The sequence below is a fragment of the Mycteria americana genome, chromosome 2, assembly GCF_035582795.1.
Source record: "Mycteria americana isolate JAX WOST 10 ecotype Jacksonville Zoo and Gardens chromosome 2, USCA_MyAme_1.0, whole genome shotgun sequence".
NCBI classification, from domain to species: domain Eukaryota; kingdom Metazoa; phylum Chordata; class Aves; order Ciconiiformes; family Ciconiidae; genus Mycteria; species Mycteria americana.
The window spans coordinates 59,344,115-59,370,370 of NC_134366.1; the positions used below are offsets into that span (position 1 = coordinate 59,344,115).

General features: G+C 39.9%; 1 protein-coding gene across 1 annotated transcript in view; it reads right to left on the reverse strand.

The window, feature by feature from the left end:
- Positions 1-26,256, reverse strand: part of TPPP (tubulin polymerization promoting protein) — an 87,101-nt gene that overhangs the window by 33,766 nt on the left and 27,079 nt on the right. The window contains exon 3 of the mRNA XM_075493595.1: positions 6,570-6,723. Within this exon, the coding sequence (XP_075349710.1) occupies positions 6,570-6,723 (154 nt within the window). The remainder of the gene's footprint in view (positions 1-6,569; positions 6,724-26,256) is intronic.

Here is a 26,256-nt window from a genome sequence, read left to right on the forward strand (position 1 = left end):
AAAGGGCTTCCAAGACGATTTGCTTCGCAATCTCCACAGGGACTGAGGTTATGCTGACTGGCCTGTAGTTACCTGGATCCTCCTCCTTGCCCTTCTTGAGGATGTGTGTGATGTTTGCCTCTTCCAGTCACTGGGAACCTTCCCCAGCTGCCATGGCTGTTTGAAGATGATAGGGAGCAGCTTTGCAATGACATTGCCCAGCTCCTTCAGCACCCTTGGATGCATCCGACCTGGTCCCATGGACTCGTGTACGTCTAATTGGCTCAAGTGATTCTTAACTCTGTCTTCCTTTACTGTGGGTACTGCTTCACGGCCACAGACTCTGCTAGCAGGCTCAGGGATCTGGGAACCTTGACAGCAAGCCCTACCAGTTGAAAAGGGACACAAAAAAAGGCATTAGGTATCTCTGCCTTTTCCATGTCCCTTGTCACTAGGTCCCCTGCCACACCAAGCAGTCGGCCAACGCTTTTGCCACCAGTGTACTTACAGAAACCTCTCATGTTGTCCTTCACCTCCCTCGCTAGTCTCAACTCCAGCTGAACTTTGGCTTTCTTCACTCCGTTCCTCCATGCATGGGTTATACTCCTCCCACATAGCCTCTCCCGGCTTCCACCTCCTGTGTACTTCCTTTTCGTGTTTGAGCTCCGTCAGAAGCTCCATGTTCACCCATGCTGGCCTGTTGCCATGCTTGCTCGACTTCCTGCACATGGGAATGGACCATTCTTGTGCTCTGAGGAAGCTATCTTGAAGATCAACGAGCTCTCCTGGGCCCCTCTGCCCTCCGGGGCAGTTTCCTGTGGGAAACTCAACAGGCCAAGATCTGCCCTTCTGAAGTCCAGGTTTGTAATTCTGTTGTTCATCTTGCACACTCCTCTCAGGATCTTAAACTTTACAGTCACCTGGTTCCTGCAGCCAAGGCTGTCCCAGCTCTTAGATCTTTAACTAGTTCTTCCTTTTGATTGTGAATAATAGGTCCAGAGTATCTCCTTAAATCATTGATCATCCACCTTAACAATTTTTTTTAATTCATTTTAGAAATCTTATGGATTGCTTACTTCCAGTCATTTTAGCCTGGTTAATGTCATCCATGAGTACCAAGGCCTGGGATTACAAGGTTTTTTTCCAGCTGCTTAAAAGTTTTATCTCCTCTTCTTCATCAGTAGGCCTGTAGTAGATTCCTGCTACATCATCTATGCTGGTCTGTACTCTGCTTCTTACCTGCAGGTTCTCTACTTGCTCATCACCTGCCCCAAGGCAAAGCTTCGATGCAGTCAAGCTAAGCCTTTACATAGGCCAAAATCCCTCTTCCTCATATTCCCCACTGTATTTCCTGAAAAGCCTCTATCCATCCATTGCAGCACTTTAGTCAGGAGAGCTGTCCCACCACACCTGCATAATCCCAGTGAGGTCATACCTCTGCAACTAATTTGTCCTGCTTGTTCCCCATGCTATGTACTTTTGTGTACAGGCATTTGAGATGGGCCCCCAGTCCTGCTGCATTTACAGAAGGGTGAGAGCCTCTTGTCAAGCTTGTCACCTAGACACATCTGCTCTGCCCCTTATGACCTTTCCTCTTCAGGTTATGGTAACCTTCCATGCCCAGTTTAACACTCTTCTCAGTAGATTAGCAAGCCTAGTTTACAAAGACACTCTTGCTCCACTTTGTTAGATTTATTCCATTCCTGCTTACTAGCCCTCATTCCTCTGGTTACAGAAGCCAAAGCCCTGTCTGCAACACAAGCCATACAGCCAGGCGTAGTCCACTCCTACCCAAGCTTCCCTTCTCCCTGTAAGGATTGGAAAGGCAAGACGAGAGCTCCATGCCCTTCCGTCTCACCCCCAGACTTCTGTAGTCTGTCCTGATATTCTCCTGGTTGCCTCTGGAGCAGTACTGTTGGTACCCTCAAGGAAGAGGAGGAAGAGGTCCATGGTAGAAGGCTGGACAAACCTTGGCAGTGCATCTGCAACAATCCCAGATCCTGGCACCTACCAAACAACAAAACTCTTGAGACATCAGGTGGAGTCAGAATGCCTCGACCGTCCACAAGAGGAATCTCCAGTAACTGTCTGTGACTGGTACCCATTGCTTCTGACACCTGGTGCAGCACTGTTGCAAGGGTATGGTGACACCCGTTATGGAACAGGGAAGCGTAACAGCACATGAGATATTCTGGATGGCAAAAGCCATGATCCCTTGGTGGTCAGGGGTGCCTCCTGTGACTGTTCACTTGACTCTTGCTCAGATTTTGGCTAACACACAGCTCATGCTAAGGCCTGATGTATGCTGTGAGCAGCGCCAGGAGCAGGTCAAAGCAAGGGCAACACGTAGGCAGGACACAATGGACAGGAAGAGATAAAGATCATTATGCAGCCATTATCACCTGCAGCTTGCTGTCTCCTGCAGCCAAAATTCTTGCATACTGATTGTCTGGCAACCTGTTCAGAATCCACTAACTTATGGAAATTGTATAGACCAAACCCCCAGACTGAGAGGTATACATACATCAGCTTATCCAAAAGGTTTTTGAAGCTGATCCAACAGCAGACAGACTGCTAAGGCTTTTGTGCTTCCTGGTGTGATACAGGGGACGCTCACACCATGATAAAAGAGGAAAGAGGGAGCACCCTCACTGTGGGCTAGAGTATCGTGACACCCGCTCCATGACACCCCCTCCATCGTTGTTGTTGTTCTGAGGATTGAGTGACTCGTACTTTTTAAAGTCAGAGTCCAGATTATGACTATTCTATTGCATGCTGATTATTAAGAATTTGACCTGATCTGCAGAGGGTCCAGGTGACTGAAATGTATAGGTAACTGCAATTTTAGGTAATAGGAAAGCTATCCTAATTGCTAGAAATTCTGTGTAACTATAAGCTACGCCGATTACTAAAATCTTTTTATAATAATAAAGCTCTAATTATAACTACAAACCTGTGGCCAGTTCTCACTCTACCAAGGATCCTTAAAAAGAACCTGCCTATCCCCATAGCATCAGGTAGCGTTGGGTGACACTATCACTAATTTTTTCACCTTTTGTGTGACACTCAGTTCAGGCTCAGCTGACTCTGATGGGTCTTGTTGATCCTCACCAGTGCCCAGAGTACTATACCTATTCTGAAAGTGGAGATCCGTAGGTGGAACAGATCTGCGACTTCTTCTTGTTGCCAGAAGTCACACACTTCCAGCCTTCTCCATCTTGATAGTCTCTGTCCACTTGGTCTCCAGCTGTCACTCCTTCCTCACCTTGTGTAGCTTGGGTTTTTGACAAATACCATGTCAGTCTCCTCTTCATCTTCCCCCTTAATCTGGAACCTCAGGGCCTTGACCACAGCACATCTCCCACAAGAGAGGCCACCACTGCCCTGAACTCCAGGGAGAAGGAGGAGCACTCTGCAGCACAGGACCTGTATAGAGGGCTCCTCCCTCTGGAGCCAAGGACTCTGATGTGTTAATGGTAGCCCTGTGGACTACTACTGCATCTTAATGGATATCCATGTGCTGGACAGTATGTCCTGTAGCATGTTGAGACCACCATTGTACAGTCTTCAAGCAGACCCACATAGTCTTGAGTGGAATTTCTGAGCCTCTTTGCATTCCTGCTGCAACAACTGCTACGTCTCATCTGCCGCGCTCTGTGGGCTGCACTCTGGCTTCCTTGCTCTTTCCCCAACAGGTCCTTTTTTGTGAGAATACAATCCTGCCCACATCACCATCACCCTGAGTACCCATTACCTAGCTTTTAAAGTGCTGTCACTGCTGTACTGTTCTGCCACCCACACCACCCTCACAGCAAATTTGACTGGACTGGGCCCTGAGCAACCTAATCTAGCTTTGAAGTTAGCCCTCCTGTGAGCAGAAGGTTGAATGAAATCATCACAGGTCCCTTCTAATTGAAGTTATTCTACATTTCTATTTCAGGGACCCTGTTGAATATACACTGAGATTCAACTGGTTTCATTTTAAGAGCCAGCAATGACCAAAGCACGTATCTGTTCCACAGGAGGTGTAGAAATGCATTCAACATAGTTACAGCACACAGCTTTTTGTACAGGAAAAGAACGAACCTCAGTCTCACTCTTGTAGCCTTTGTGTAGGAGTGAGGGCAACCAAAAGGCCCTAGACATCATTTACATGTCTGATTGTAAACTGTCAAAGATATATGACCTGTACTGTATATTCTATTGCCAGATCACTACCAAATGAGCTAATAAAGCTATGGCTTAATTAACCCCTATCACTTGCCTGTTGTTTTTCTTCCTGTGCGACCAAGCCAACCATACACCTCCTGTTGCAGATTAGAAAGCAGCCCAAAATTTCACTCAGTTTCAATGTCTGGCTGCTGAGCCTTCTCAACCACATAAACCACAAGCAGGGATTTTCCTAATTCTACAACATTCTGAAGGAGAAGAAAAAACAAACAGAAAAAGAAAAAAATATTCTATCATAACATACACTCAAATCTTCATTGTCTCATGGGAAAGTAAACTTTCCAACCATCCTGTTGAAGCAGTGGTTTCCCCAGGCTGTCATTCAGTACAGACATATTGCCCTGGCCTGCCCCCCCCAAACAGAGAGCACAAAACATAAGAAGTTAAGACAGAAAAATCTCCAAATGCTGCTGAAGTATACTTATCCACAAGCTTCACTTAATCATGCATTTAACTCCCTCCCTAATATGTTTAGATTAATGTGTCAGTAGTCACATTAAAGTTTTCTGGCTGAAACCTGAACCAAATCTACATGACCTACAGCAGAGCTATACAGAGCAGGGCACACACTACATGGCATGACTGAGTTATCCTAGAACAGTTTAAGAAAAGCTTCATATAACTCTAATCATATAGAAAGCAGTCCAGCTTAAAATTTCTAGGACATTGACTTCCCAAAGTAAACAAAGCATTAGGATGCTTGTATATAGATTTCATATCTGCATTCCCAGGTTGCTGGGGGGGAGAGTGGCCATGTATTTACTTATTTTAATGCCTTTAATATCCAAGTGTTTGGGTGATTTTTACCACCTGGGAACTAAATTAGCATGATAAAACAAATACAAAATTTGGGTTTTTTTCCCCCACACACTCCCAGCCTGCAATGTCCCTCCCTTTAAGCTCTGCCTCCTGCTCCTTACTTTGGCAGCAAGCAGGAGAGAATATTGTGATCCCCTCGCTCTCCCATTATTTCTTCACTTCTTCTCCAATTCTCCCCAGGACTGCACGTACAATAGGAGTACAGGCAAGCCCCACACTGCTGGCTCGTATTATTCCCCCTCCATTCCTCTGCCCCTGCTGCTGGCACGTTCTTATACCTCTGCAGCACCTACATACTACCCTGCATCTGCAAAGCTCTCTCATCACCCTGTCACCTACGCAGAAAGAGGCTGTTTCCTTATTAGCAGCCATTGATAATTTCAATATCTGACTGCTGAAATGCTGAAAATGGAATCAGGAGTGAGGCCTGCAAGAATGTGCACAATTCAAAGGGAGAATCCCCGGAGAGATGCGCAAGTTATTCAAACTCACTAAAATGAGTTAAGCACAAAAAGAAAGGTTCATTATTTTAAGTCTGTATCAACACTACCACTTGTTTCAAATGAGAGTACAAGAGTAATAAAATAAAATCTTGTAAAAATCTGACAAATTGTACAACTCAAAAGACATCTCTCCATTTGACATTTCCACTGTTCATTTGTGCAGAACCAATTTCTCGAAGGATTGTTTACAATTAGATTTTCAATCACAACTCTACAGCCAAAATTCAGCAGGATCACAAATTCTAAGCAGATGAACTAAATTGACAGGACTATTCAAGCTGATGGTAAACACTCCAGTATCTCCTAAACTACAGGGTAAAAGCTTGCCTAACCTGAGCATTTAAAAGGACAACCAAACTTATGTACACAAGGCTTTACAACTTCCTTTTCATATATAAAGCTTAATGCCAATATTTAAAAAAAGAAAGAAAAAGAAAGAACATTATAGTTCTGACAGACTAGGAACAAACAAAAAACAAAGACCAGACCACATGATAATTATTCCTAGCTTTCCAGTGTTCTGGGATTCACATGGTGTATTAAATGTTTTTTTAAGATGTCTTTGCTTAGTCTTTTTGGTATTTCACACAATATCTTAGAACAGTTTAATGAGGTTCTAAATTTTATTCCCTTCTACTCTTTTTGATTTGGATACACCACTCTTCATGAACGTTTCTATGTTCTAACCACACACAAGAGCTCTCCTTGAATTTTCCTGACTGCGCTGGTAGGTGGTACTACAATTCCTAGCAGAAGCAATGACAGTGCCACACAGGAATACACAGTAGCGCAATACTCAGCTGTTGCATCATCTTTGCTCCCACTCAGCTCAGCACGGTTGTTGCCTTCAGGCCCGCAGAGGCACAATGCTTGGATTTGTGGATTGTAAAGGGAAGCAGGTGAATATTTGTTGCCTTCAGGCCCGCAGAGGCACAACGCTTGGATTTGTGGATTGTAAAGGGAAGCAGGTGAATATAAGAACACTGCAGTAGAACAAAGGACAGCTAGAACAACGCAGCCATTAGATCAGTAACATACCGTTACTCCAGATATAATCGGGGCTTTTCCTTCAATTAGTTTATATATTTCTTGAACTGCTTCTTCATCACTCTTGTCTTTAAATCGCTTCTTGGAGAGTTCTTGAAGAGCTTCCTTAAACTGCTCAAAAGTGATAGTTCTGGAAGACTTTCCCCTGTTGAAACACACAGAAATGGAAAGAAATTACAAGAGAGCACAACAAGCATTCCAAGAATAACGGAATGGTTTCAGTTTACCACAGTGAACAACAGAAAACTGCAACAGAACAGGCAGACCCATGCAGCCCATTTATGGTGTCAAATAAAATATATCCCAGGAACATAATTTTCTTTTTTAAGTACATCAGTAGGATAGCGCTTTAGAAACTTCCCTTGATAAACATTCAGAAATGAAGAGGAAATAAAGGGACCTGGCCTGCTGTCAGAATGCCTGCAGCTCATCAAATCAAATAATTTGGTTGATCACTAGTAAAGCTTGCATGCTTAAAAGACAAGAACTGAAGCATCTTAGGTGAGTTTTGTTATTTAATATTTTTATTCCTCTTTGAATAACTGGTTATCACCTATTATTCATAGGTCACTATTCATGTATTCACAAGTAAATTAAGAATAATGCTGTTGTGTAAAGCAAACTATTGAAAAGCATTTAAAAACTTGAAATTCCTCCTTTATGAAAGACTGACAAATTTTAAAGTAATGCATTTAAATTCAATACCTGTTTCCCTTCTTAGACCACCACCTTCATAAAACATTCACAGGTTCATGGAAAACACAATATGTAGTTTGAAGAACTCATAAAACCCCCCAGAAATTCAGAGCTGAAGACTTGCTGTTGTTTACGCTAATAGAAAGCCCATATTTCCACACCAGTAAACTACTTGCTTAGGTTTACTTTTAGTGGAGAAGATTTTGTTATAGCAGTGTACAGTGCAAAATCTGACAAGCAGAGTGGCAAATTCACATTTTATAAACATCTGTTTATACAGTCACTCCTGCAGATCTTTCACACCCATCAGGCCAAAGGGTTCAATTGATAAAACTCTTACAAAGAAACTCAGCATTCACTACAGAGATGCATTTAACCAAAAGGGGATTAATGCAAGTCTGTTTTCTAGCATTTTAAAATATTCAGTTTAGGCAGGAGATAATGTAGTGGAGTACACACTATGTTCCTTTCTTTTCCCTAATATGAAACTATCTTTAGTGTTCCTCATTTTAAAATTCAGGTATGAGGCCACAGCATTAGTGAGATTACTCACCATTAAAAAAAAATAAAATTTTTCTTTTCTATGAATTATATCACGCACAAAACACACCTTTTCCTGTATTATTAAATTACAGATTCCCTGATCTTTAGAACAAGAATTTACACACCAAAATTAAGCCATACATTTTAAGCTAAAATTTAACAGATCAAATAGATAAATTTTCAAAAAGATGTTCTGATACTTATGCTGATGTAACCTTAAATAGTACCATCTTTAATAGCAGAAGATGTTTTCAGTTGCTTACAACATTATGAAACCCTCAAAGTCAAAGAAATATTTGAGAGTCCATGTTGCTGAGAAACATGCTACTACACGAGTTTTGTTTGCCACTTAAACATTTCTTTTTATACCAATTTAGAGAGCATTTCAAGCAAATCATAAAAAAAGCAACCAAACAAACAAAAAAACCCAAAACACCATACAACCCAGACCAGTCCTTTCAACAGTGACAGCTGTTTATACAGGAATAAATGATAGATGCAAGGATAGAGAAAGTGTGCACTGGCAACAGAAGTCTCAGGCTAAAAACCCTATAAAATCTAATTTTAATTCAAGCATCACAAAAAGGCACTGTGAAGAGCAATTCGTCTATCTATCATCGACTTTGGTCTTCTCTCAGATACCTTCAGAGGTCAAATCCCCCTCAGTTGGAGGGTGCCTCCACTGGGTAGCAAAGGGGGAAGTGAGATTTCTCAGTTTTAGACACCAACAGTTAGGAAGTGACTCCTACTTCAATTAAACACAAAATGAAATTTTATCCCAGGCTTTTAAAACAAGGAGAAATGGGTTATTCACAACAAAATTCAACATTAACGTAACCCTTTACATACTGTTCATTACTAGTATCCTTTATTTCCAACACAGCCCAACATGTAGCAAATCCTTACATCCCTCATACTCCCTATTTTAGCCAGAAATAAACTTTACCCATTTTTTTGACCAAACTTTGTGGTTTGCAACTATTTATCTGCTTTAGGTGAAGCGTATGCTGGAGTATCTCATGGAATTAGCTGGTAAAAGAACATCATGACAGTGGAAATGAAGAATATAATCCAGTATTTCATTAATTAGAAAGACACATGGAATAAACTGCAATTAACTACTTGGAATTTATCCAGGATTCTCATTAATAGGATTAACATCCCTCTTCTGATGAAACATGTCCAAGAACTTTTAACTAGCTCAAAAGGTCAGGACTTCATTTCCCCCCCCCCCCCCCCCCCATTTATTAAAAGACAGCACTGGCAATCACTGCGAAGCTTCAGCATAACACCACACTAAGGCCCTTGTTCACTACAGACTCACAGCCAAGTCTAACATACAGACCTTTCAAATGCAGTTTTCTGTAGCACATACGTTACCTGGCAGTCTCCAATCAGGACTGCTACAGTTTAGCTTGGATCATCAAGTCAGGATCATCATAATGGGAAAGAGAATGACCACTTTCAGCAAAAATTGTTGAAGTTCACGTTGACTCCTTTTATTTTTATTAACACATGTAGAATTTTTGGTTCTGCACTTATCAAATAGAAGAGCACAACTTTTTTTTTTTTATTAAAAGGAAAAATACATATATAAGGGTGCCAAGAGGAACAAACATCTCCTTCTGGTCTAAGACATAGCCATTCCTACCCCTCACATTTGGTCTTTTCCCTGTCACACTAACATGGGGAAAGGAAATGAGGTTTTTTCCCTCCAGCTTAAGGTGTAACCACAAATTGGATACATATGTGACCAATGTAGTATTGCTGCTGGCCCCAAAAGAAAAAGAAATGTGCATTGTGGCAGATATTCTTTACCAGCAAAAACCATTAATTGAAAAGACACGAAAAATGGGATTGGGAGTAAAGGAATTTTTGGAACTATATCCCACGTAAAAGTTTCCTAAAGCAAGCCGCTTTAATTTTGAAATTCGTTATCTTTTCCTACACTCCAAAAACATTCTCTCTCCCAATCCCATCTATTACAATATTATCAAACCTATTTGAAAAGCATCATAATTAGTTAAAAAATTCTACAGTTGCAAGGTACACCAAGTCTTGTGGAAAACCCTAAGAACATAACTCTTGATTAACTCACAACATGTTCTGGACTTTTGGTATGCCATGTGCAGTACATGTATGCCAGGTACCATAGCATCTAAATTATCAAGTAGCAATGCTACAACCCCTCCTGTCTCCAGAGGCAGGTCTCAAAGAGCTCTGAGCAGCTACTGTCATCACTGTTACTCAGCAGGACAGCATGCTCCTACCCTCTCTTCTATCTGTACAGTCATGGGTTGAATGCAGAGGAGAAAACAGACTGAGTAGGTAGAAATGACAGAGGCAAAGTCTCTCAACGAATCTACATAGCTCTTGATTTACACATTCTTAAGCCACAGGATAAGGCCCCTCCAGGTCCACAAAAATGCCTTGTGGAGAAGGACTTAGGGGTACTAATGGATGAAAAATTGGACATGAGCTGACAATGTGTGCTCACAGCCCAGAAAGCCAACCGTATCCTGGGCTGCATCAAAAGAAGCGTGGCCAGCAGGTTGAGGGAAGTAATTCTGCTCCTCTGCTCTGGTGAGACCCTACCTGGAGTACTGCATCGAGCTCTGGAGTCCTCAGTACAGGAAAGACATGGACCTGTTGGAGCAGGTCCAGAGGAGGGCCACAAAAATGATCATCAGCGGGATGGAACACCTCTCCTATGAGGAAAGGCTGAGAGAGTTGGGGTTGTTCAGCCTGGAGAAGAGAAGCCTCTGGGGAGACCTTATTGTGGCCTTTCAATACTTAAAGAGGCCTTCTAAGAAAGATGGGGACAGACTGTTTAATAGGGCCTGTAGCAATAGGACAAGGGGTAATGGTTTTAAACTAAAAGATGAAATTTTTTTTGTGATGAGGGTGGTGAAACACTGGAACAGGTTGTCCAGAGAGGTGGTAGATGTCCCATCCCTGGAAACATTCAAGGTCAGGTTGGATGGGGCTCCGAGCAACCCGATCGAGTTGAAGATGTCCCTGCTGATTGCAGGGGGGTTGGACTAGATGACCTTTAAAGGTCCCTTCCAACCCAAACTATTCTGTGATTCTATGAAAAATTATAATACTATGAACACTGCATGACACATAAGGCAGTCATACTCTCAGTTTATTTCCACCTTTTTTAATGCCCTGTTCACACTCAGGAAGCCCCTTCCTGACACTAGCTTTTCAGAGGTCATGAAGTTAAACTAAAAAAAGCCAACTAAAAAACCCCAAACCAGTTTCTTTCTATTAAGCAATTGCTACAAAGAATCAGCTTCTTTGTGTATATTTGTAACTTGTTTTTAGAAGCTCATTATAAATATCTCGTTTCCATGGGAATAACAAAACAAATACATTAACTTTCATTTTCCAAGTGTTACAAGTTCAAATAACTTGTCTACAATTAAGTACGCCAAGGGCAATCTCTCAGCTGTTAACACTCTTCTCTTAGGTTTAGCACTCCAGAGAGTTAATAGAGACCTAGAAAGAAGGTAAAATACTGTACATTAAAAAAGAAGGGGGGGGGGGGGGGGGAATAAGTTGAATGGAATAGAAGGAATGTGTGAACAGCTACAGAAACACAACACAATCAGACACTGGAAATGCAAATTAAAGCTATCTCACTCACCAGAAAATGAGACAAAGTGGAAAATAGTAACAATGGGGGAGGGGGGGAAGGCTTTTACAAAAAACACACGTCATAAGGTTGGCCACCTCAATGAAAAGAACAAAAGAGGGACATTAATAATATAAATTTTTAAAGCCCTGTACTTTATTATGACACAAGAAACCTTTATGTTTAGGAAGGATACATTCTTACATGCCATTCTATTTTAAGCTCTGCTTCTTACAACAGACAGAATTCCTCTAATGCATCATCCTTTGGTGGAGGAAACAGTGTATTCATGGTACACTCATGAAAGCTGCTTGTATCTATGCCTACCTTTGGGAACAGACTAAACATAATCAGAAGAATTTTAGGAAGCATCCCCTCACTTCCCCTTCCTTGATGGATCTCTCCACATGTAACCACTACAAATGGGGAGATTCTGAACTAAAGCTTGCATTCCTCAGTCTTCTCTTGGGAGCCCAAGTTCACATACGTAAAAGCATCAGTTCTGAGCCTGGATATCAGCACAGTGAATGTAAAGTGTAAAAGAACAATCTACATTGGCCCAAAGTAGATTGCAATAGCAAGTGATGCAGTTTTCATTTGCAATTATTACTACTAACAGTGTCCTGTGTTCACAAGATTAGAACAATGCAGTGCGAAAACGTACTGTTGCAAATTAATACTTCTATGTTGTCTGGACTTGAATCCTATTTGGATTAACAGTTGTCTATAATTTTAGCTGAAAAGAGAAGAAAAGCTATACAAACACACTCCACATACCCAATACACAAAATCCTTGACCAATATTAGAAATCTTTACCTCCACAGCACTATTACAGTTCAGTGTTAATACAGCAAAGTCTCCAATTTAGTAGTTTTCTTTCGTCATCTCTGAACTCCCAAAAGTAATCCCATACTCCCATCCCAAAAGGCCACTTTTCCTTTCAATTTTCTTATAATGAAGAGGGGAAAGAAGATGTAAAAATACTCAGAGAAGCTTCTATTCTTGCTAGCATGCCAGAGGATTACAGCAGGATACACTAATCAGGACTGTTTTGCCATGGAAGTTGTCATCTACCCACAAAGGTCTAAGGAGTATAGAAAGTCTGACAAGGGTCTGACAGCATAAGTAGAGGTGGGAGCCCAATAAATGTTTTTGCATAAGCTCTTGTACAAGGAGTTTTGTTTGTAAGGTTTATTTAGTCTAAATTCACCATGGACTTGGGTCTCTCAGTCAACCAAGCAGTCAAGCAAAACTCAACAGCATTCTCTCTTGTAAATCAGAACAAACAGGATTTGGGGCACTCCCTATATTTATTCCCTTCCCAAGGCAGTCTCATTCCTTCAGAAGACAAAATGAAAGACTGTGCTGGCAATAGAATGCCCGAGTGGCTTATTTGTCACAGTTCTGACTTACTGGCACAATAAATTTAATCAGGCAGTTTCGGATTTGTCACTACTGCTCCCACATCCATGTATGTAACTGTTAACCAAATACTAAGAAACAGTCCTGAATTATCAAATTAATAATTTAAATTATTCAAATTAATCATATAAAGGTGTAATGATAACATTGAGAACAGACCATAAGTCAGACTTTTACCCCAAACCCTAACAAAGGCATATTTCCTAATGGCATTCAGATCAGACTTCAAACTTCAGCTGCTTCTAATTTATCTTAACAAACAAACAAAGGGAAATGTGAAGTGTTTCTTCTAAAACATGTTTCATTCTTTTTTTTTAAGGTTAAGAGAAATAATAGATAGAACTTGCTCAACTTGTCCAGAATTTTTTACTTTTTTCCCCAAGAGCAATCTGCCATACTAAAAACCCACCACAGCTGAAAGCCCCCGATTTTCATGCAAATAGATTTTTCTAATTTACCACTTTACAGCAGCAACTTTATGATTATTACTGTGGTATTTCCCAAAGCATTCACTCCTGTTCATTAAGTAGAACTGACATTTATTCTTTTCTTGTTACTTGTGATAACACACCAAGCCTTCTTGATGTAGCATATAAACATAATGTACATTAATAGCAACGGTTAGTGGTACTTGTACTGTACACATTGACAGTAAAAAGGTACCACAGACAAATTCCTTGAAGCAAAAAAGGTTTGTACTGGTCTCTGCAAAATGTATCAATCATCTAACAGATGTATTCTTTTTTCCAAGAATCTCTGCTATAATGTTACCAGCACAAAATCCAAGGCTAATCTGTTTAACCCAGAGCCAGATTATGCCACAGGGCTGGTAGTTTATTTTTTTCCTTTTGTAGTTTACAATTTTCACTTTCTGCTCTCTTTGGGCTCCACAGCTCAGTATTTTTACTGGCCATCAGCCCCACAATTCACAGCCAAAAAAGTCCCAAACTAAAGCTAGATCCCTAGGTAGGCTAACCAGGCTGCTAGAACCTTGCAGTCTAATGGAGTATTTAACATATCCTGTGAAGATCTGTTTCTTGCTATATATCAGTCAAGAATGAAATTACAAAATTTAGCTATGCAATGCAAAAAACTTACAAACAAAAAAGAGAATGCAGTTTCTTGGATAAAACAGAACAAAGTATGACTAACCCAAAGCAGAGACTTGTGTAAAAATTTGAGAAATATAGCTGAAAGGCAGGGAAGGAAAGACACTGTAATACAGTTGGATCAGGTTCTTTGTGCTGCACTATCTAATAGCTCTAAAGAAAGGTGGTTATAAAAGAACCAATTCAAAAAACCAAAACTTGAGGTGTCACCTTGCATCAGAGACTTCTGCCCCATTAATTGGTAGAACTGGGATACTGAAATTAGACATCTGGATGTTGATGCAAGCAGAAGTAAATTGGTGAATTGTTAGGAAAGAAGATGTCCTTCCAGAAGATATCCTTCCAGAAGATATCCTCAGAAAAATGATCCTAGGAAGAAGATACAACAGAGATCTTCAGCTAAGGCAGTGGTCACTTCTGGAACGCAGGTACCTTTGAGTGCATGGCTACTTACCAGAAGTGGATTCCCTTGAGGGAAAGATTAGGACTAACAAAGGACATCCAGATGACCTTCACAATTACTCTATAAACATAACTTCTAGCATCTTGGCCAAGTCAGACATAAGGAGTTGGACTGTACGGCTTCATATACCCCACAATCACAAGGCAATGCCATCATCAGTTTCCAAGAGAGCAAAGCAACAAGAGAGGTACAATGCAAAATGCAGTGCAAAATGCTCTCTCCGTATCACAGCAATAGTCACGACTTGCAGAAACCTCTCTGGACTCAGGGAGTGGGCAGCAAGGGCAGAAGAACACACATCATTCACTCAGGAACTGAACCTGGAAGTGCCAGTTTTTCTCCAGGTGCTTTTTGTCTCATTACTGAGCAAGGGTAAAGCAGACTGCGCCTAGTTCATTCTAAGTATCTGAAACTGTGACAGCTTGTGAACCGCCATGCTTTGAAAATCTGAAGCAAGAGGACTCCAGCAGCTCACTAAACCAGCAGTTGATATCTTTATCAGGCTTTATTTTAACATAAATATTTTAGGCTTCTCTCATGAAAACTCTCTTCTCCTATATTTGAAGTTAACCTTTTTCTCCTCTTGGCTTTATTTTTTTAGCACGTTCTTCCTATGTGCTTCACTCACAGTCAAAATCCGTTTCCATTAAAATAAAATCTGAAGTTAAAAAAAAAAAAAAGGCAGACCCAAAAGCTATGAGCCTATCAGATAAAATAGTATTGGGATGGGAAAGAAGAGGGGAACTGGAGAAAGAAAATGACTTGGCAAAAACATGTAGTAGGTAAAAGCCTCCAAAGGAAAGCAACCCCCAGAATGAGTTAAAGGGGTTAGAGAGATTACTGGGACTTAAGGGAGATGAGGAAAAGAAAAAGTTCAAGCAGAAAGTAGGTCTGACGGTTATATAGGGCTTAGAGGAAGAGATTAAATTAGCTTAAAAGAGCAGCAGAATCAACTTGTTTGGGGTTGGGTTTTTTTTTTTTCAGTTTAAGAGAACAAAAATAATGTTATACCTGGATATTTAGGAATAAAGATCCATGTAATGGTTAGCTACTGATAAAAAGCTGCAAAGGAAGTATTTGGAAAACTCTGTGAAGCCTGAAGAAAGCACATGCCCCAATTTACATTGAAGGAGTGTGCAAATTCTTTTCTCATGACAGGCATGTACCCGAGTTTGAAAAGAGATAGAAACATGTGCTACCAAATAGTCTGGGAGGACTTCCACTTTTCCTTATTAACTGGTATCATACAAAGAAGAGAGATGTTCTGGCTGTCAATCCCCTGGACTCTACACAAAGAATGTAATAACTGTACACACACAATGGATGAAAGATAGTAATTTTATCACAAGAATATTGCTTTTATCCTTAGAATGCTGTCTACTTCTGTGAAAGAATCCAATAAATGGCATGCAACTTACAGAGCACGTTGTTCAGTAACACAGAAATCTATCCTTCAGGTGCATGAAGGACTGGCACTATTTGTCAGCACAACTCAGGTGGAAGTTAGACATTAAAGGACACGGGAGGGGTGAGTGACAGCAGCAGGGAAGTTAGCCAAAGTACAGAAAGATGTAAGAAATGGACAGCGAAAAAAAAGAGAGGCTGCAGACAGGTCTTAGACCCAAATGGCAGGGGACAAACTAGCGCTGAAGCAGGAAGACAGTGCCTCAGAATCAGGCTTCTGCAGATACACTGGTTTCTTCTCCAGAGGGCTCAATTTATTTGCCATTCTCTGTGGTTCTTGTCAGCTTAACGATATGCACTAGGCTGGGCACACACAGATCATAAGGGAAGGGAGCAGAAATTGTTAACCACAGTGTAACAACCTAACACAGTTCACAGCTGCCAGGGACACTGCTAGGCCCATCCAAAATATGAAAATCCAAGAAGATGATGTCGTAGTGCTCATTAAGTCAGCCTCATACCAATAAATGAAAGCAGTTAAGGAAAGCTGAAGATTTACTGACAGTTCTCAATAGCTAATCATTTCCTCTGTCTGTCTTCCGCAGGCTGTGCTTACTACACAAGCTAGTGATAAGAAGCTTTTTTCTTATAATAATACTTAGCATTTTATCTTTCAGAGGACTGAAGAAGCTGATACAGTCACTGCAGTTTCAAAAGCTCTTTCTGCTGTTGAAGTGCAGAGGCTTATGGCAAAGGCATTACAGCTGAGAGGACAGGGCAAAGAACGAACATCACCTGTACTTTCTCTGCCAGTTAAAGAGGTGCACATGAACATGGGTGCTTGATAACCCAGGGAAAGAAAAGTAGGAAACACAGATAAGGCATCCTTCTAGAGCTCACCAGCAATCCCATATGACCTGACACATCTCATTCATGTCCCAGAAAAAAAAAACCACAGCAGCTAGGTTTATTTTGATTCACTCTCCCCAGCAGCGTGAAAATATTTGGTTAAAAAGGAGACCAGCCTACATACAATGAAACAATGTCCAACACAAACACTGTTGAAAGGAAGCTAGAATACTGTCACAAGCCATGACCGTGGGCAAGGCCAATGCTGCACGGCCAAATGTCCTCTAAGCAAAAGTGAATGCATTTGATCCCAAGCAATTAATGCACAGAAACTATACAAAATTGTTCATAAGTATGAAAAGAAAGAGAGTCTCAAGGACAGCTTTCAGATTATTAGCTATTTTTCAGAACTTCTGTTATATTCTTAACCTGAATTTGTATAAATACGTGACAATCAGAGACAGGAAAAGAGAGGTAACCCAATGGACTTTTGTGTTAGCACCCAGTCCCCTCAGGCTTTTGATAGCCAGTAACCTTCCTTACTGCTTTCTCTCTACATGCAGTATCTATGTTTTGACTGTGTTGACATTCAGGGAAGACAAGTTACCTCTTTTGATGGGACCAGTTAACCAAGAACAGGATGTGGCATTTGATAGAGGAAAGAAAAATGAAATCTCCACAGTAAAAATCAGTTACATAAGACAGTGCTATTTTTATTAATGAGACTCAGAACAGAAAAGCTCAGTATCTCACTAAGGACTAGGTATTGTATGATTATATGACACAACATCTTACTCTATTCAGACAAAATTCAAACACAACTACAAGAGGTCAAAAAACAATGGCATTATTAAATAGGACTTGACATATTAAGTTCTTAACTCACTAAGTCTCAAGATATTAGAGCTTAAATTATGCTTTCATTAAGAACCGAATTGGACCTTGAAAGTAAATTATTGCAAAAGGAACAGAATAATAACTGAATCCAACTCATTATTATGCACCAACAGTGAGGATCCAAGCTTCTTTCTAGCAACATATAATCCAAAAGTTTTTCTCCTCTCAGTTTTTCCTTAAAACTACATTAAAAAAAAAAAAAACAAAAACACTTTTATGTGCTGCTAACTTTCCTAGAATTTCTTTCTTGTTTTCCTCCTGGGATCTTGTGATGTTTCAGCAAAAAGCCTAGCTCCATATCTTTACAATGTCTAATACTAATGATGGTTTTTTAATTCCCAGGCAGGATCTTTATAGCTACCAAAACAGCCATTTCACCTACATTGGGCCAATCCACATCAGAGCGGCATGAAAAGAACAATGCAAGATGGTAGCAAGGCAAAGGGTGTGTATTGCGGGGACATGTTTTTAAATCGCTATGAAGCTCAAGTAAAACTGTAAGTGCAATGTGAACATTTTATTGCTTGTTTCTATAGGGAAAGATGTCTGGAATACTCTGTTCCAGTGAGGCCTCTGACAAAATTGCCATCCTAATTCAGAAGTTACACTGTTCAGTATGAAAAAAAAAAAAGTCACTGACTGAAGACAGGAAAAATGAAGGGAAAGGGATGGAAAAAGCAACCTTTAATTCACATAGAGCATATTCACTCTATTATTCAGGCACTGCAGCTGTTTGTTAATGACCATACTGCCAAGACACAGCAAGTTTACTCATATTTCGTGGCCAAGAGATTTAGAAAGCACTAGCTGATAGCTGAGGTACCCAGCTCCCCTCCAGCTCCAGGACATTCCCCCCTACCCTCCAAGTAAATATTTCCAGTTACAGACTGGTTTAGGGTTTTTTTGAGAGAAGAGTATAATAACATCTAATACTATACATAAGACATGTCTTTGCATAGCTATTTCTGAAACATAATTTAAACATTAAGTGACATGGCTTGATGTATTTGGGGACTGTGATAGCAGCTCATTGCTTCCAAAAATGCTTCTGTGAAAGCCAGAGCATAAGTCTAATCTAATCCAAGGTGGGACTTTCCTTTAGAGTTTAATAACATAGAATTGAAAACCAACAGATTTTTATCAGACTGTCATAATAAGAAAATATAATTGACAGATGATTTTACAACAGCAACATTCCAGTTTTTCAAAGGATTTCACAGGGTTTGAATTTTTTCCATGTCAAATGACATATAAGCATGAAAGGAACTTCTGAACCCAGTGACAGCTCAATGATAGTGAACTTTCCTGAGAGGACAGATATATTGATGTAAGTAAAAAAGTTTGTGTGTATGTGGGAGGGGTCGTTTTAGTGATCCTGAAGACAGGGAGAAAACACAGATGTATGCGTATCTGCTAACATTTTCTGCTGGCAATATGAGAAGGTGGCAGTATTAAAAATAGACAGCTGGTGTTAACTGAGAGCACAAGCTCAGTCTATGGGAATCATTGACCATGGATGGAGATAGAAAGGTGTGAAATCAAGAATGACACACCAAGTGAAAAAAGAAAAACTAACTACAATGGCAGTCCATATCCAGAGGTCACATGCAGAGAAACCCACAAGACATCTGCTGGTCATAACCAACGGCCAAGGACCAAATCACAACCTTCAAGAAAGGAGACTCCAGACTGCAGGTATGCACACAGTAGGAATATCACAATTTCTTTTTCAAGCAAAACAAGACGTATAACCTAAATAATGAAGAAACTGCACATGCCTGCCCTTCTGAAGATTGCCTTCCCACATGAAAAGGAAAATTGGACAGGAAGTTCTAAATATGCAGTCTCCAATCTTCCCAATAGCAATCTGTGTTCCTTGTATGTGAGATTTAAATCTGTGTTAAAACTCCAACTTTCACAACAATGTCCTGTTCCTCATATCCCTCTTATTCTTCATGTCTTCTGAAACAGCAGTTAGAGACTTAAATTTACTAATGCAATTGTCTGCATTGCCAGCAGTCATTCCCATTTTACAAAACAAAAAGCAAGACAGAAGAACAGGCAGACTGTGGCCAAAACAGTCTCTCAAACAGTTTACAATGAGAGTAGGAGAATATGTGAAGATATATCCACCTAAAGAGAACTATACTATTTCAAAAAGGAAAACAGGAATCCCACAGCTGTTTGATGTGCAAAATATTCCCCCTAATCTTTGCCCACAAGTAAAAAAAGCACACAGAAAAAAAATTGCACAGATTTGAGATGTATACAATTGACATTTCAACACTTTAAATCATGTTCTTGCTTTGGGTACAGCATTGTTCAATCAGCTACAAACTTGCAGAAACATCAAGTTACTTCAACCAGGTACGAAGCTAGTTAGTTCACTCAAAAACTGAATGCACACAAAAATTTGTGGAAAAAGTATTTTCCTATCATTCAGAAAAAAATGTTGGGGGGGGGGGACGGACGACCCAGGAGACAGGAAACAGACCAGAAAATCTATGAATCCAAGCTAATTCTTGCTGATACGAAAAATTAGGAAGTAAGCTGAACTTAAACAAGTATTGTAAGAATTTTTTTTAAAATGTTCAGTCTTGCATTTTTTAAATCGTCTTCACGTGACAAAACAAACTAATAGCCGAAGGTACTCCAGGTTTTCAGAAATATCTCTAAATTTTCTCTTGTTCTTATTTGGTAGACATCATGCTTTCTGGTTCAGATTATATACAAGTCACCTGGAACACCATGCATGTAAATGAAAGTTTTTAAGCAACACAGAGTTTTAATTGGTGAACACGATATTTTTGAAAACCACATATGCAAAATTGTAACCTGCTCAGAAATCATGTTGAAAATTAATTCTCTAAGGTGGGGCGTTCAAGAGAATGTCAGAAGACGAGTTCTACATCAAGAGCACAGTTTTGCCTGGTTTACCTTTTGCAATAGCTTTGATATGTCCTTACCACAGCAAATGAACAGGGGAACACCAAACGCATTGAATTCTTCTCATGGCACATAATAAAATGCTTTCAAGTTAACCTGAAACTGAAGCATAGTGAAGAACAGCTCAAGAAAAACAAACAGGACAACATTTTTCAGGGAGCTGATGCTGCAATCAGGTGACAAGAAACCAAAAAACCCAGCAAACCAAAACCATAAATAACCATAAACCAAGGCTGCTTTCATCCAGACCAAAGAATACATGTAAGACAATTGTCATGTCAACAGGATCCTTATTTAAGCACAGTGCTTTAATTTTTTGTATGGATCCAAAGAAGCTAATTTGGCTTTGAGTGGTCTGACTTCATACATATCCTACATTCTTGGAAAAAGCTCTGTTGCAACATTACCATAAAGCAATGATGCATGTATCTATTACAGAAGCTAATTCTATCTGCTCACCCAAGCATCAATGCCCTTTCCAGAAAAATCTTACTGTTCTTTTGCAGAACAGGCACTGAAATAACACCCATGAGAACATACAGAGTAATGAGCATTTTCTAACTACTGAAAAGTGCAAGACTTTTCATGTAGAAGCTGAAAAGACTCACATTCTGCTAACACTTGTAGCGGGTCTCAAAACATTATTGCTCATGTGTGCCATAGTGAAATACATAAATTGAGAGGTAAATACTTGCTTTTCTGTTACCCATGCCTTCTAGTCAAGTACCAGTTCTGGACTGCTTCCCTCCTTATTAATTTCTCTTTCCTACAGAAAGAGAATTAGGGCTAGGGGTAGCTGTCAATGCAGATGGGAAGTCTTCAGGCTAAATTATACAGCAGCAAAAGCTATGTAACTCTTGCATATGAGAAAGGTGGCACCTTATTTCTTCTACAGATCCACAAGTCTAAAGACAATTCCATATGTGTGCTATTGCCAATGCAGAGATTATTCTTTAATAAGTTCCTCTGCTATGCCTCTATCATTTCTCCTTACCATATCTTGTGGAGTTATGTACCTTTGCACAGCCTAGGAAAAAATAGCTAACACATCTGCCTACTTACTTATTTTGTATACCTCAAGAGCCATCGCTATGCACTTCCCATCCCAACACAAAGTTGTAGTAATTGACAAGGCAACCATCAATCTGAATGAAGATTCCCCTACTAATCATAACAAGGAACATCTGCAGGAAGCGCAATATACCTTGCAAGCAGTAAGTGCAGACCCTTGAGCCCCGAGACCTAAACAATTCGATGTAGGCAAAGCAGAGATTGAAGAGAAAAAACAGAGGGTTTGCAAACCACAGAGTTCTATCCATTTCCCAATAAAAATCTGAAGCTAAAAATCCTAAGATAAGTCTAACAGAGAAAGTCTGCCAAACAAGTAGTTACAATAAAGCTACATCCAGCTTCAGAAATAAGCCACTTTGATTTTGAGGCAGTCCTCCTTGGGGTGAGTGAGATTGATCCTCTCTCTGTGTCCAAAGAGGGAAACATATTTTACTAATGGGAATCTCAGTTGTACCACAGAATCTGCAGAACAGTCCATGCCAATGATGTCTTGGCACTTTGTGAAAGCTATAAACGGACAGTGACCAAATTATCTATGGGAATTTATCCCCTCCCCTCAGTTAAAGGTTTGTTTATCAGTCTTCGCAGTGCTGACTCATGTGCTTCTGAAACCAATCCAAAAGAAATGAAGACAATTATGACAGTTAACACCAATACAGATATTATCTCATTTACATCACACATCTCAATTCAAAGCACTAGCTGTATTTAAAAGATCCAAAAGTTTACAATAAATGGAGGTTTACCCACGTAGTTTTCTATCTTGTGGACATCATCATCATGAACCAAAATGACAAGGAACAATTGGGAAGCCTCCAAGATGTTGGAATGAATTGTGAAAGCAGAGAGGAGACTATGAAAGAACAAGTGTACATTCTTTTGGAAATCTGTGACTTACTTAGACCAACAGCTACTGAAGGAAGGTATCAAGCCAGTGCTGGGAAAGATTCCAACAATTTTGGAGATGTCTAACATAACTTCAGTGACTGAATTAAGGAAGCGGCTAGAGTTGCTGAACTATTAGAGTAAATTTCTGCCAAATTTAGCCCATCTCTTACAACTGCTGCAAAATCTATCAGGGCACAGGACCCCCCTGCATGCCAGGATGAAATTGAAGCTGTCCTCAGACAAGTCCAGTTGAACAACGTTGCTGTGATCAGATACCACTGAATAGTTAAGAGCATATAATAAGCTCTAAATACCTTAGAGGGTTTTCCTTCAAAAAACAAAACAAAACAAAAAAAACCCCAAAACCAAAACACACACACCACCCTCACAACATAACAAGCCATACCAAACCAAATCAGAAACCTTGAAGAGGAATACAAAACCCCTTTCGATGCATCTCTTTTTTGTTCTCTGTCAGGTCACAACTCTCCAGCTTTTGAATACGAACTGCTAAATATGTGCTGCTCTCTTGACTGTTGCTTTATACAAAGGGCACTTTGTTTCATTTCCAAACAGGAATTATTACATTCTTACATTAGCAATATCTAGCAGCTCTTAGTTACTTACATTCAGAAAACAAGGCTTCACATCTTTTTTTCCTGAATTACTATCTCAATTCTGAAGCTGACATTTTCTTCAAAGCCACTGATTTGGCTGAAGCAAGAAAGTCAAGTATTGTTTCAAACTGTCATTTGCTGATAATATGGTATTTTGATGCAAGACGGATACTCAATGTAGTAATATCCATTCCTGCAGTATTTGGTACAGGAGGGTAAGTTTCCTAAATTGTGGCCAGTTAATGGTGCAATTAGTATTAGAATTCTGTGCTCTTATTCCAGTGCATATGTCAGAAGACTGTCTTACCTACCAGATTCTTATATGCCCATTTATTTGCAATATAAAATCTTCTGAATGAAGACCACTGACGAATTTCCATGGGAGCTAATTCAACATCTGGTCTCTCACACTCCACTAGCACTGCTGTAGGGTAGATAGTAGTAGTTCATAAGCAAGTCAAGTATATCCTCATAGCTTACAAAGCAAAACTGCAAACTGACTCTTGCAGGAAAACAGGATGACATAAAAACAATAGATTAAGACAATGCTATGCACATATACACTGTTAAGCTCTATGTGCGGCACGGCATATACCAGCCTGTGCAGGTCTACTGTGGAAACCCCCCATAACAAGCAATGGACAAACACCTTTGCAGGGTTAAATGATAGTAATTTTTATCACAAAACTTCTCTATTAGGTATGTTTATACAAGTAGTTAATTTAAAACCAGCTTAAGTACTTGATGCATGTATTTATAGTTAAGTTCTCACAGTAAAGATAGCAAAACCAGGAGGAGCTCAACAGCAACCGGTTCAGCCCAATGCTCTGCTTCAATTATTAACAAAGTCTGATAGGGTAGAACATAACCAAAGCAAGCTTTACGCACTGCTAGACACTTTATCCTACACCTACATAGGTCAAAGCCCTGTGAGACCACAGCTACAAAAACTAGTATGTCTTTGTGCCTTTCTACCCTGCTACAGAGGTAGGATGTCCACCCCTTCAGAGGCATCAGAAGTCAGATCCTCTCACTCTTCAAAGCTTCAGAAAGCCTCACATTTTCAGATGGCGCTCAATGAAGATGACAAGCAGAAATGCTGGCCAGAATTCTTCTGAGTACGTGCAAATCAGGCACACTTTATGTGCTTCATTTTCTTAAACAACAGCATATGACAATTAACTCAACAACACTGTTGAGGGGTTAGTCAATACTATAACTCCTTTAAAAATCACCATGTATGTTGGAGAAGCCATGCTGTTCAGCAAATTACTTCTTCCAAGACTAAGAGATTACACTTGCAGCAAGCACATATAGGAAACTAATCAACACTTGGCATAAGTTCTTTGGATAACTGTCTCCAGAAAGTACATCTTGTCATCTTCTTTATCTAAAGGCTTTGACAAATTGAGTTGAAACACTTCCAAAGAGTACAAATGTCACGGCAGACAACATGAAGTCAGTGTCCCTAACATTAAAGAAATCCAGTTCTCTATGCTAGCCCTTAACTCTGATAGGTCTTATGTACCTTTACTGTTTACCTCAGGTGACTGTCCCTTCACTGTCCATCTGGGCTATGCCTTTCACAGATTAGTACTTAAAGATGTACAACTAGAACTTAAGGAAGCCAATTGCTGGGTGACAGTTGTAGCATCTAAAAGGGGAATAAAAGGAACAATCTCCCAAGCATGCATGAGATACTGTATTGCTGGTCACAGAACACAGGACTAAATCAGAAAAGGAATTATTAAAATCAGACAAACTGTTAAAAATGGCCAATGTTGATTGAAGTTGCAGTCAGCTGGATTTGCAGGTCAAACTCAAAACCAGACTGTTAAATCAGCAAGCAGAGTTCATCTTATTAGTACAGCAGGAGGAAAACCAAACAGCTTTAACTGACTGCACAGTATCCTTTCTATATGTTTCTTCGTCTGGCTAGAGGAGACCCAATAGGCCACAGTCTGGTGTCTTGACAAAAAAGATGAAGCTAGTTCTGTGCATTTTAGTTCAACAGCTTTCCCAGCTACGCCATCCACTTCAGCATAATGTAAAGCTCTCCCATTACTCTCACCTGAGGTGAAGTGATGAAAGAAAAGCAACCTGTCTGGAAGAGGAAAACACAGTTCCAGCTTTTCTGTGAAAGTAAGGAAATAATTTCTATTTATTTTTACTATAAAAGCTTAGAAAACCAATCATGCTATTTGTGCTTTCTTAATAAAGGATTAGCTGCTGGAACACATTGCAAATGTATTCGTCCTCTCAAGGAATTACTAAACTGAATACTCTTCACTGTTCATTTTAAACCAGTACCAGGACTTACTAAGAGAAAAAAAAAATAAAAATTTAATCGGATTATAGTCATTACTCTCAGATTTGCATTCACAGCACTCATTCTCTTTAATTATTAGCATTAAAAAATGTCCTAAACTCAAATCACAGACAGTTCACCACCATTTGCATCCGACATCTAATTTCCAATACAACACTTGAAAAGTATCAAAATTCTTTATTTTTGGATATACACAAGAATATCACCTAATAGAGTGGCTATCAGCTACCATATGGGGTATACATTTTCTTTCATCATAGCTATCTTTCAGTACCTTCTCCTATTGTTTTCTTATATTTGAAACCTCTCTCAACTTACAAAGCACTTCAGATAAAAAATGCAAGACACTATAAATGCCAAATTACTCCCTTTTTCTTCCTTTGTCTATCTGTAGACTCTTTTAAGAATACCAACTCACCTGTTCATTTCTTTTGCTAAAAAAAAAACCCCAAACAAACCACAAAACCAAAACACCCACCCCCCACCCCCCAAAAAACCCACTTAAAACCTTTTCTGTAGACACCCTCTTGTAGAGCTGTAAACACTAATCAATGCATACTGCTCGCAAACCTCTTCACAGGTTCCATTGACACCATGCCAAATGAGAATAGTATGACACATGCTATTTTACCGACAAGAGCACACTGATCTCCACTTGGATTACAAGTGCCTCAGGCATCTGTTTCCATATGGCATCCATCACAGGAAGAAAATGGAAATAGCTTAATTTTGGAAGAAAGGTTACTGCCTGTTTCAAACTGAGACACAGGAGGACTGAGCATAAGGAGTATCAAAATAGGATT